Below are 13,372 nucleotides of genomic sequence, written 5' to 3' on the forward strand. Positions count from 1 at the left end.
ACATACTCTTCTACAACTTAATTTTTTTAAAAAATACCTTTTATTGGAGCTAGCCACAGTGGCTCATGCCTGTTTTCTCAGCACTTTGAGAGGCTGAGGCAGGAGAATTACTTGAGCCCAGGAGTTTGAGACTACCCTGGGCAACACAGACCTCGTCTCTACAAAATAATTTTAAAATTAGCTGAGCGTGGTGATGTGCACCTGTAGTCCTTGCTACTTAGGAGGCTGAGGCAGGGGATTGCTTGAGCCCAGGAGGTTGAGGCTGCAGTAAGCTGTGATTGCACCACTGCACTCCAGCCTGGGCAACAGAGCGAGACCATCTCAAAAAAAGAAAAAAGAAAAAAATACCTTTTATTGTAATTTTTGGCCGGGCGCGGTGGCTCAAGCCTGTAATCCCAGCACTTTGGGAGGCCGAGACGGGCGGATCACGAGGTCAGGAGATCGAGACCATCCTGGCTAACACGGTGAAACCCCGTCTCTACTAAAAAATACAAAAAAACTAGCCGGGCGAGGTGGCGGGCGCCTGTAGTCCCAGCTACTCGGGAGGCTGAGGCAGGAGAATGGCGTGAACCCGGGAGGCGGAGCTTGTAGTGAGCTGAGATCCGGCCACTGCACTCCAGCCTGGGCGACAGAGCGAGACTCCGTCTCAAAAAAAAAAAAAATAATAATAATAATAATAATTTTAAAATTAGCTGAGCGTGGTGATGTGCACCTGGAGTCCTTGCTACTTAGGAGGCTGAGGCAGGGGATTGCTTGAGCCCAGGAGGTTGAGGCTGCAGTAAGCTGTGATTGCACCACTGCACTCCAGCCTGGGCAACAGAGCGAGACCATCTCAAAAAAAGAAAAAAGAAAAAAATACCTTTTATTGTAATTTTCAAACACATACGCAGACTATTACAGTGAACCTCCGTTCATCACCCAGCTTCAACAGCCAACTTCCTTGTTCTTGTTTCATCTTTTCTCTCCATTTTTATTTTTCCCCCTGGAGTATTTTAAAGCAAATCCCAAATACCTTGTCCCTTCAAAAACATGTGTCTCTAGCAGGTCAGGTTTTGTTTAAAAAAAAAAAAAGATATCATTATCATACCCAACAAAATTAACAGTAATTCCTTTTTTTTATATTATTATTTTTTGAGACAGGGTCTCTCTCACTCTGTCACCCAGGCTGGAGTGCAGCAGCACAGTCACGGCTCACTGCAGCCTCCACCCCCCAGGCCCAAGTGATCCTCCCACCTCAGCCTCCCGACTATCTGGGACTATAGGTGTGTGCCACCACACCCAGCTATTTTTTTTGTTTGTTTGTTTTTTGTTTTTTGTTTTTGAGACAGTCCCTATGTCACTTGGGCTGGAGTGCAGTGATACAGTCTTGGCTCACTACAACTTCCGCCTTGCAAGCTTAAGCGATCCTCCTGCCTCAGCCTCTGGAGTAGCTGGGACCATAGACATGCATCACCACACCCAGTTAATTTTTTTTTTTTTTTTTTTTGTAGAGATGGGGTTTCATCATGTTGTCCAGGCCGGTCTCAAACTTCTGAGCTGAAGCGATCCACCCACCTTGGCCTCCCAAGGTGCTGGAATTATAGACGTGAGCCACCATGCCCAGCCAACAATAATTCCTTCATATCGAGTAATACCTAGGCTAAACAGTTTTTGTCAGTCATATCACAAGTGTCTTTGTACAGCTGGTTTGTTTGAGTCTTGTTCCAATAAGACCCACATACTACAAGTGGTTGGAATATCTCATATTTCAATCTATAACCCCAATTCCGTCCATGCTATTTTTTTTGTTTGTTTGTTTTTTGTTTTTTGTTTTTGAGACAGTCCCTATGTCACTTGGGCTGGAGTGCAGTGATACAGTCTTGGCTCACTACAACTTCCGCCTTGCAAGCTTAAGCGATCCTCCTGCCTCAGCCTCTGAGTAGCTGGGACCATAGACATGCATCACCACACCCAGTTAATTTTTTTTTTTTTTTTTTTTGTAGAGATGGGGTTTCATCATGTTGTCCAGGCCGGTCTCAAACTTCTGAGCTGAAGCGATCCACCCACCTTGGCCTCCCAAGGTGCTGGAATTATAGACGTGAGCCACCATGCCCAGCCAACAATAATTCCTTCATATCGAGTAATACCTAGGCTAAACAGTTTTTGTCAGTCATATCACAAGTGTCTTTGTACAGCTGGTTTGTTTGAGTCTTGTTCCAATAAGACCCACATACTACAAGTGGTTGGAATATCTCATATTTCAATCTATAACCCCAATTCCGTCCATGCTATTTATTTTTTGTAGAACTTTATTATTTGTCCTGTACAAGGTCCCACATTCTGGATTCAGCTGATTACATCTTCATGGAGTCATTTAATACTTGCACCTATCCTCCATATTTTCTGAAAATGGGTAATTCATTTTATTATTATTATTATTATTATTATTATTATTATTGAGATGGAGTCTCTCTCTGTCACCCATGTTGGAGTGCAATGGCACAATCTCAGTTCACTGCAACCTCCGCCTCCCGGGTTCAAGCGACTCTCATGCCTCAGCTTCTCAAGTAGCTGGGATTACAGGTGTGCGCCACCACGCCCAGCTAATTTTTGTATTTTTAGTAGAGACAGAGTTTCACCATGTTGGCCAGGCTTGTCTTGAACTCCTGACCTCAGGTGATCCACCTGCCTTGGCCTCCCAAAGTGCTGGCATTACAGGCATGAGCCACCATGCCCGGCTGGTAATTCATTTTAGATGCTTGATTAGTGTCTGAGTTTTAAAGCAAACATGCTTCATTGGTGGTGCTGTGACTTCTGTTGCATCACATCAGGAGGCTGATGTGACTGATCTGACTTTATGGTTGTCTTTCCAAAATCTATATGCATAATTTTTAATTTTTTAAGATTTTTTTTTTTTTTTTTTAAAGAAACACACATAGGTTAGGTACTTAGGATTGTTGAGCTGGAATAATGAGGAAAGACAGTAATGCGGCCCTGGAAAGTGAGTTTTATCCTAAGATGAAGAGAGCACATGTAATATGAGGAGGAGGAAGGTCAGGGAGAAGGTCTTGGAGCCGAGGCCAGTGCATGGCAGTGGTGCTGCCAGCAGCCAGCTACCCTTCTGGGACATTATGTAAAATGATGTAACTGAGTGAAAAAGTGGTAGTGAGCCGGTCTCCTCTCCCTGCTCAAGTCACTGAGCTGGTATCGTGGTGAGGGGTGCTCATGAGGCCAGAGCTCTGAGGTGAAGGAAGGAAGCTTTCTGGGTCTGAGAAGGCTGTAGCTTTTTGGTCCTTGTCTTCTCATACTCTGGAAGCTGACATCAGGACGACCTTCTGGTGTTCCAGTGGTAAGTCCTAAACTTGTGAAGGGGCCGCTTGTTTTGGAGATAATAGTAGGTTAAGATGACCTGGAGAGGCACAGTCTGAGAGCTGGAGGGGGCCACCTAGGACACCAGGGAGTCCAGTGCCTCATTTTACAGATGAGAAGATTATGATCAGTAGAGGGGAAGGGAGGTTCCCAAAACCACCTAGCAAGCTAGAGGCTGAGCCCAGTATCCAGGCCTCCACTTCTCTGACTGTAGTAGCCAACATTTCCTACTTGGAATTTGTGAAATGATGAGGGTGGCCAGATAAGGCTGCTGACAGATTCTTAATGTGCATCCAGAATTTCTGGGTATTGCTTGGTGTTGGTTTTATCCTCTTTCTTGTTCAACTCCTGGCTGGGTTCTTTGACTTGGAGGTGGTAGTCAACAGTGGTCTGTTTATACCAGCATTTAGTGGCCAGTTTAGTATGTAGTGGTATGGTGCAAACAGGGTGTCCATGAGTCCCAGTCTTAGCTCCATGTTAGTCAGCTAGCTGAGGTAACTGCAGTTTCCTAAAGAAACTGGACCAGATCAAGATTGTCCAAAACATAGTACGAGTGTGCCAGATGATGTCAGGTATATGAGGGTAAACTTTTCATTTGTTACTTTTATATTAACCTTTTTACTTATGGTTAAATATTACTGGTTTTCAATTTATAGCAGTGATATAAACCTCTTCTTTAAATGTACTGAGGCTAAAAAGTTGATATTTTTAGATAAAATAAAGGGAATAGTATTCCAATGTGGCAGAAGGAAGATTGAAAAAGATTGCAATATGGAAGACCTTGGACCAGATGATCTTTCTGGTCCTTTTTAGCTTCCTAACCTTTCATAGTTACAGGAATTTCTTAATATTCTGGCATATGGGCTGGACGTGGTGGCTCACACCTGTAATCCCAGCACTTTGGGAAGCTGAGGCAGGTGGATCACCTGAGGTCAGGAATTCAAGACCAGCCTGGCCAACATGGTGAAACCCCATCTCTACTAAAAATACAAAAATTAGCCAGGTGTAGTGGCAGGCGCCTGTAGTCCCAGCTACTCGGGAGGCTGAGGCAGGAGAATCACTTGAACCCGGGAGGCAGAGGTTGCAGTGAGCCAAGATTGTGCCACTGCAGTCCAGCCTGGGCAACAGAGTGAAACTCCGTCTCTCCAAAGAAAAAAAAAAATTCTGGCATATGCCAATCACAACCTTCCTGGCCTAATAGATTCGCCTGCCAATATAGAGGCTGGACAGCCTGAATATTCCATTTAATTTAGCATATATTTGTCACCTGGGTTGATTATCGTGGGAGAATCTAAAGATGAGTGAGACAAGGTCCTGGTTTCTGTGGAGAACCATCTTGAGGCTGCCCTGTATTTGTGGAGTTTGTGTATCTGTGATACATTCTGGACCATGTTCATGAGAAGTTTCTGGGTCACTGCCCTCTGGGTCGTGCCCTACAACTCTTCTGCAGCGTTTTGGGAAGTCTGCTCAGGGATTCAGTCATAATCAGCTCTGGAGCTGAGAGAAGACAGGAATGTTGGCATGGAATCTGGGGGGAGAGGGTTGCAGAAATGGGCAGTCAAGAGTTCTCTGCCTTTTAGGATTTCCTTGGGGAGAGTCTTCACTCAGAGCTTCGCTGACAGCCAAGGATGGCAAGCAAGGGGCCCTCGGCCTCTGCATCTCCTGAGAACTCCACTGCAGGAGGGCCCAGTGGGAGCAGCAATGGCGCTGGCGAGAGCGGAGGTCAGGACAGCACTTTCGAGTGCAACATCTGCTTGGACACAGCCAAAGATGCCGTCATCAGCCTGTGTGGCCACCTCTTCTGGTCAGTATCCCTGCTCCCATGCCAGAGAGCACATTGCCATGTTTGGAAAGCCTGTGACCCTGGGCAATTTGGAGCAGAATGCCTCCTGCTCACTTTGGGAATACACTCAGGCTCAACAGACAGGAGACCTGAGTTCCCATTCCAGCTCTGCTACCAATGAGCTGGGTGACCTTGGGCAAATCCTGTCTCTGCTCTGAGCTCCTTCTCCCCATCTGTAAAGTAATAATACTTACCATTTAGTGAGCACTTACTACCTGCTACTTGCTGTGCTGAGCCTAGAGGTAGTATAGCATAATGGTTATAAGCAAGGACTGTGGAACTGGGCTTCCTCTTTCTGAAGCTTGACTCTGCCACCTTCCTGTTTGACCTTGGGCAAGGTGCTTACACACATTCTACCTCGTTTTACAGGTTGTTTGCAAGTATTAAATGCAAGTATTAAATTAATGTAAAAGGCTTAGAAGAGCACATAACTTGCGGTAAATAGTATGTGTTAGCTATGACTGTAATTGTTACTATATTTTATGTTTATGTATAGATAAATACACACATCAAAATGAAGTGTCAAGGCCGGTGTCTGTTCCAGCCTTGATGGTTACAGGAGCCCTTTCTGGCTCTGAGAACCTAGGTGAAGGGTGAATTTCGTTTTCTTGGGTTTTTTTTTTTTTTCCTTCTTTTTGTTTTGAGATTTTGAGCTGAACCTTAAAAGGTCGATCGAAAAATGCTAGGTAAGGTGAAGGGTGTGTGTGTGCCCCCAAGGCAGGGAGTTTCTAGGGACAGGCACATACACTGTTGGACTCATCTGAGACCCTTGAGGCTACTGTATACCTCTCACAGCACTCTGGATGAGGGTCTGGGAGTGTTAGGAAAAATAATGGTTACGGGAGTATTGGACCAGATTATCAAACCCAGATTCGACTAAAGGGACATAGAGGTAATGAATATTTTTGAGCAGAGAAATCATGTGAAGAAAAGGCAATTTAAACAATATTTAAGGAATTTTAAGTTGGCAACAGCATAAAACATCAATTTATTGGTGAATAAATAGAATGGAGCAGAGATTTTTGTTCTTGAGGCTCTTGCCCTAATTACTGTTTTGTGTAAAAGCTGTTGTGATCTGCATTCTCCTAGAAATTCAGGATACTTCAGGGTATCATAAAACCAGGACTTGAAATGATTGACAAAAGTAAGAATTAAAAGACAGGATACCCCGATTTGATTATATGAATGTATCAAATTATCACATATAACATAAAAAATGTGTACAGCTATTATGGCTGGGCTCCATGGCGCACACCTGTAATCCTAACACTTTGAGAGGCCAGCGTAGGAGGATCACTTGAGCCCAGGAGTGCAAGATGAGTCTGGGCAACATAGTGAGGCCCCACCTCTACAAAAAAATTTAAAAACTGGTCAGGCATGGTGGCGGTGCCTGTAGTTCTAGCTACTCGGGAGACTAAGGTGGGAGGAAGGCTTGAGCCCAGGAATTCGAGGCTACAGTGAGCTATGATTGTATCACTGCACCCCAGTCTAGGTGACAGAGAGAGACCCTGTCTCTTAAAAAAATATATATATATTCTGGGCCGGGCATGGTGGCTCACGCCTGTAATCCCAGCACTTTGGGAGGCCAAGGCAGGCAGATCACGAGGTCAGGAGATCGATACCATCCAGGCTAACACGGTGAAACCCCGTCTCTACTAAAAATACAAAAAAAAAAAAAATCAGCTGGGCATGGCGACGTGTGCCTGTAGTTCCAGCTGCTGGGGAGGCTGAGGCAGGAGAATGGCATGAACTCAGGAAGTGGAGCATGCAGTGAGCCGAGATTGAGCCACTGCACTCCAGCGTGGGTGACAGAGCAAGACTCCATCTCAAAAGTGTATATATATATATATATATATATGTATGTATGTATTCTGGCTGGGTGCAGTGGCTCATGCTTATAATCCCAGCACTTTGGGAGGCTGAGGTGGGCGGATCACTTGAGGTCAAGAGTCTGAGACCAGCCTGGCCAACATGGTGAAACCCCATCTCTACTAAAAATACAAAAATTAGCTGGGTGTGGTGGCATGTACCTATAATCCCAGCTACTCAGGAGGCTGAGGCAGGAGAATATCTTGAACCCAGGAAACGGAGGTTGCAGGGAGCTGAGATCACCCCACTGCACTCCAGACTGGGAGACAGGGTAAGACTCCGTCTAAAAAAAAAGTGTGTGTGTGTATTTATTAAATTTTATAAGTATAAATTTTAAGATTATAAATTTAAATTGTATAATTATATATTATATATATTAACTATACATAACTATATTTATATTTAAACGTACAGCTATTGTGTGTGTGTGTGTGTAGACAGCCTTGCTCTGTTGCCCAGGCTGGAGTGCAGTGATGCAGTCTCTGCTCACTTGCAACCTCTGCCTCCCAGGCTCAAGTGGTTCTCCTGCTTCAGCCTCTTGAGAAGCTGGGACTACAGGAGTGCACCACCACTGCTGGCTAATTTTCTTTTTGTATTTTTAGTAGAGATGGAGCTTCGCCATGCTGGCCAGGCTGGTATCAAACTCCTCACCTCAAGTGATCCACCCACACGGACCTCCCAAAGTGCTAGGATTACAGGCATGAGCCACCATGCCTGGCCTTGTGTCAATTTTTTTTTTTTTTTTTTTTGAGACAGAGTCTTGCTCTGTCGCCCAGGCTGGAGTGCAGTGGCACAATCTCAGCTCACTGCAATCTCCGCCTCCCAAATTCAAGCAATTCTCCTGCCTCAACCTCCTGAGTAGCTGGGATTACAGGTGTACACCGCCACACCCAGCTAATTTTTGCATTTTTAGTAGAGATGGGGTTTCACCATGTTGGCCAGGATGGTCTCGATCTCCTGACCTCGTGATCTGCCCACCTCAGCCTCCCAAAGTGCTGGATTACAGGTGTGAGCCACCACTCCCGCTATCATTTTTTTTTTTTTTTTAAGGCAGAATACCATTGGAGAGAACACAGACTCTAAAATGAAACAGATGCTTCCAGTCTGGATGGTGTGTCCCTGAGCAAATCTGCTAGCTTCCCTGTACTTTGGTTTCCTCATCTGGAAGATGGAGATAATGGCACTGCTTCATTGGTTCATGTGACCATCCAGTGACATTAAGAAATGAAAAGCTGGCCGGGCGTGGTGGCTCAAGCCTGTAATCCCAGTACTTTGGGAGGCCGAGACGGGCGGATCACAAGGTCAGGAGATCGAGACCATCCTGGCTAACATGGTGAAACCCCGTCTCTACTAAAAAATACAAAAAAGTAGCCGGGCGAGGTGGCGGGCGCCTGTAGTCCCAGCTACTCGGGAGGCTGAGGCAGGAGAATGGTGTGAACCCAGGTGGCGGAGCTTGCAGTGAGCTAAGATCTGGCCACTGCACTCCAGCCTGGGCGACAGAGTGAGACTCTGTCTCAAAAAAACAAAAAAACAAACAAACAAACAAAAGAAATGAGAAGCTATTCAGCCACAGCGTGGCACACAGTCATGCAGCACATAACGACATTTTGGTCAACGATGGACTATATATACAACAGTGGTCTCACAAGATTTATGATGGACCTGAAAAATTCCTATAATCTAGTGATTTCATAATGTTATAGACCAGTGCATTGCCTTTTCTATGTTAGGTATGTTGGACTTTTTGTTTGTTTGTTGTTTTTTTAAGATGGAGTCTCACTCTTTTGCCCAAGGCTAGAGTGCAGTGGCGTGATCTTGGCTCACTGCAACTTCTGCCTCCCAGGTTCAAACGATTCTTCTGCTTCAGCCCCCCGAGAAGCTGGAATTATACGTATGTGCCACCACTCCTGACTAATTTTTGTATTTGTAGTAGAGACAGGATTTTACCATGTTGGCCAGGCTGGTCTCGAACTCCTGACTTCAGGTGATCCACCCGCCTCAGCCTCCCAAAGTGCTGGGGTTACAGGCGTGAGCCACCGCACCCAGCTTGGTTTTGGGGTTTTTTTGAGATGGAGTCTCACTGCATCACCAATGCTGGAGTGCAGTGGCACTCCAGATTAAGTAACACGATCTCAGCTCACTGCAACCTCCACCTCTCTGGTTCAAGTGATTCTCATGCTTCAGCCTCCCATGTACCTGGGATTACAGGCATGTGCCACTACACATGGCTAGTTTTTGTATTTTTAATAGAGATGGAGTTTCACCATGTTGCCCAGGCTGGTCTCAAACTCTTGACCTCAAGTGATCTGCCCACCTTAGCTCCCAAAGTGCTGGGATTACAGGCGTGAGCCACCACACCTTGGCTCTATGTTAGGTATGTTTAAATACACAAATACTTACCACTCTGTTACAGTTGCCTATGATATTCACATGCTCTTCAGGTTTGTAGCTTATTAGCAATAGACTATACTATGTAGCCTAGGTGTGTAGTAAGCTATTTCATCTAGGTTTGTGTGAGTACACTCTCTGATGCTGCTCACACAATAGTGAAATTGCCTAATGACACATTTATCTATCCCTGTCTTTCAGTGATACATGACTATCTTTGCTTAATAAATGGGAGGAGTGGTTCTTATTATAAAGCCTGAACTCTCCCCTGAGGGTCATTCATTCACCTCCACTTCTCCCCTAGAGCCTTTAAGGGAACTTGCCAGTGGAAATTTGCCATGATTTGGAGTGTTCTCTACTCAGTTTAGAATGACATTGCAACATTAATGTTGGAGTCAGATGTTATGTCCAGGAAGATTGTGTATTTGGTTTGCGAAGCTAAACTGTGGTTCAGGAATTGCAAAAGGAACTATCCGTTGAGTTCAAAGTGTACTCAGCTGAAGATACTTGGTATGTGAGGTACAGAAGCCATGCCTGCATTTTCCACTGTCCTGGCACATAGTAGGTACACAGTAGATATGTGTTGACTAAATAAATGAGAGAAAGAAATTAAAAATGTGGGCCGGATGTGGTGGCTCACACCTTTAATCCCAGCACTTTGGGAGGCCAAGGCAGGTGGATCACCTGAGGTCAGGAGTTTGAGACCAGCCTGGCCAACATGGTGAAACCCTGTTTCTACTAAAAATACAAATAATTAGCTGGGCGTGGTGGCGCATGCCTGTAATCCCAGCCACTCAGGAGGCTGAGACAGGAGAATCACTTGAACCTGGGAGGCGGAGGTTGCAGTGAGCTGAGTGAACTGCACTCCAGCTTGAGCAACAAGAGCGAAACTCTGTCTCAAAAAAAAAAAAAAAAAAGTGGAGTTGATTACTTTTCTTTCAGTTCTGTAAATGTCATTTTTTTTGTATGCGGTGTTAGATTATAGAAAGGGCGATGGGCCGGGCGCGGTGGCTCAAGCCTGTAATCCCAGCACTTTGGGAGGCCGAGACGGGTGGACCACGAGGTCAGGAGATCGAGACCATTCTGGCCTACACGGTGAAACCCCGTCTCTACTAAAAAATACAAAAAACTAGCCGGGCGAGGTGGCGGGTGCCTGTAGTCCCAGCTACTCAGGAGGCTGAGGCAGGAGAATGGCATAAACCCGGGAGGTGGAGCTTGCAGTGAGCTGAGATCCGGTCACTGCACTCCAGCCTGGGCGACAGAGCGAGACTGCATCTCAAAAAAGAAAAAAAAAGAAAGGGCAATGAACTAGAAGTCAGGAGACTTTTTCGTTTTTTTAATCCTGATGCAGTTCATTTGATGTTTCTGAGCTTTGGTTTCCTCATTTGAAAATGGAGAGATTGGAGAGCAGCTCTCTAAGCTGAAGGTAGCCCTTTCTGTCAATTGCATCCCCATCCTTCCCATTACTTAAAGATGCTTTTAGAGTAGACCTGACCTTTTAAGCTGCTTCCTGCTAGGAGAGTTCTCAAGGATGAGGACAGCCTGAAGATTTTGTTAAACTGGATCTGGACTACCTGAGAATCCACACATCCCTTGTGAACCCAAGGAGACTATGAACCCACTGAAATTGAGTGTAAAATAGTATGTGGTACATGTGTATGTGAATGCTCCCGTCAATTTTTTTGCACAGGGCGTCCCTAGCTTTTGTTGGATTCCTTCAGATGTTATAACCTCTCACAGGTTGATTTGTAGAGAAGCTGGGTCTATGTGGTCTGAGCCCTGGGGATTTCACATATACTGAGATCTCAGGGGTAGAGACTGGGGTCTTATCTCCATTGTGTTATTTTTTTTTTCTGTAATTTTTAGCCCAGTTTTTTCTAATTTCCAATACCAGTAATCCCTACAGAACCTCGGTGGGCATGCAGTGTTCCATAGTTTACTCCTGTTTTTTCATTCTGCTACTACCACTCAACCCATCAAGTGTTTCTGCTAATGAAAGCATTTTTCTTCCTTTCCCCTTTTCTCCTTCTCCTTGATGACTGGTTGCCCTGGGGACTCTGGCAGTTGGCCGTGTTTACATCAGGTAAGATGCATTTCATTTTACTTTGTCTTTCATCAGCTATGGTTGCACAAGACAGCCCTAGTCTCAGGAGACTACTGTCAGAAGCTGCAATCTGCCCTGCTTGTGGGCTCATTTGCTTACTTACCCCCGAAGCCTTCTTTACATACCTGCCCACTGACAGGCACTTGATGAAATCGGGATGGTCCTAATTCTGCCACAGATGGCCTTTGTGGGTCTCAGTTACTCGTTTATAAATTGGATTGGATTGATAGTATGTTAGTTAGGTCCTTTTTATTTTTGAGATTCTGCTTCTATTGAAACAGTATCTCCTATCATATCAACAGTCCCCCAGCCCTTAAAAGTATTAGGAAGGGGAAGACTTTTTTGGTGTCAACAAAGAGCTTTAGTGAGGAGAGAAAAGTCTATTTTCCCAGCTTTAGCACCTGCTAAAGCCTGGCATTCACAAGTGGCTGTGAATAATCACAGCCAGCTGAATGTCTCCCTGGTTGTCAGCAGTAGAGTACCACACTTGTAGGTGGCCTAGGAATGTAGGGGAGGACAGAAGTTCCAGACTGCTAAAGCTTCAGAATCTGGATGGGAGAAAGAAGGTGGGAACAGGGCTGCACATTCTGTCCCCAGCAGGACTTGGTAGAACATATTGACTGTGAGTTTATGAAGAACACATAACACATTAGTTTTGGAGCTATGAACAGCAAGAGTATGAAATAAAATCATTCAATGCTGCTATCTCCTCAGCCCTGAAGTCCTAGATTCATGTTTATAGAATGTCTATAAAAACACATTTTGGTGAGGCATGGTCACGCCTGTAATTCCAGCACTTAGGGAGGCTGAGGCAGGTGGATCACTTGAGGCAAGGAGTTTGAGAACAGCCTGGCCAACATGGCAAAATCCTGTCTCTACAAAAAAATACAAAAATTAGCCGGGCATGGTGGTGCACGCCTATAGTCCCAGCTACTAGGGAGGCTGAGGCATAAGAATCGCTTGAATCTGGGAGGCGGAGGTTGCAATGAGCTGAGATTGCGCCACTGCATTCCAGTCTGGGTGACAGAGTGAGACTGTGTTTCGAAAAAAAAAACAAGCACCAAAAAACCAAAAAAAAATTTTTTTTTAAATTATATCACTTGTTTTTTTTAAGAAAATTAATTTTTTTTTTTTTTTTTTTTTTTTTTTGAGACAGAGTCTTGCTCTGTTGCCCAGGCTGGAGTGCAATGGTGAGATCTTGGCTCACTGGAACCTCCGCCTCCTGGGTTCAAGCGATTCTTGTGCCTCAGCCTCCTGGGTAGCTGGGATTACAGGTGCATGCCACCACACCCAGCTAGTTTTTTTTGTCTTTTTGACAGGAAAATACAGTTGCTCCTACTGGGAAGGTGGGGATTTAAAGTTAAACACCAGCAGCCTAAATTGATGCTGGGTATGTCACACTGGACAGCCCCAGGCTTGCAGCTTCCCTCCCCCTGTGTTGCTAGGAAGCCCTAGAGAGAAACAAAACATGAAGAAGCCTGTTTAATTGTGATGATTTTTTTTTTTTTTTTTTTGAGACAGAGTCTTGTCACCCAGGCTGGAATGCAGTGATGCAATCTCGGCTCACTGCAACCTTCGCCTCCCGGGTTCAAGTGGTTCTCCTGCCTCAGCCTCCCGAGTAGCTGGAACAAAAGGCATGCGCCACCACACCTGGCTAATTTTTGTATTTTTAGTAGAGACGGGGCTTCACTATGTTGGCCAGCCTGCTCTTGAACTCCTGACCTCAGGTGGTCCACCCACCTCCGTCTCCCAAAGTGCTGGGATTACAGGCATGAGCCACCACACCCAGCCAGTTATGATGATATTTAAAGGCAATTTTG

At 45.2% G+C, this 13,372-nt stretch overlaps 1 protein-coding gene across 3 annotated transcripts in view; it reads left to right on the top strand.

Annotated features, from left to right (window-relative positions):
• The window catches only part of RNF185 (ring finger protein 185), a 48,501-nt gene that overhangs the window by 23,485 nt on the left and 11,644 nt on the right, over positions 1-13,372 (top strand). For 2 of the 3 annotated variants that reach the window (XR_004442390.1, XM_033233279.1), the window contains exons 2-3: positions 4,929-5,152; positions 11,513-11,531. Coding sequence is in view for 2 of the 3 variants with exons in the window: in XM_033233279.1 (XP_033089170.1) it covers positions 4,977-5,152; positions 11,513-11,531 (195 nt within the window). In the remaining variant the exon portion in view is untranslated. Of the gene's footprint in view, positions 1-2,284; positions 2,393-4,928; positions 5,153-11,512; positions 11,532-13,372 lie in introns of all 3 variants that reach the window. The other variant, XM_033233280.1, reaches the window with a different exon arrangement.

This window comes from Trachypithecus francoisi, unplaced genomic scaffold (genome assembly GCF_009764315.1).
Source record: "Trachypithecus francoisi isolate TF-2019V2 unplaced genomic scaffold, Tfra_2.0 Lachesis_group14, whole genome shotgun sequence".
NCBI lineage: Eukaryota > Metazoa > Chordata > Mammalia > Primates > Cercopithecidae > Trachypithecus > Trachypithecus francoisi.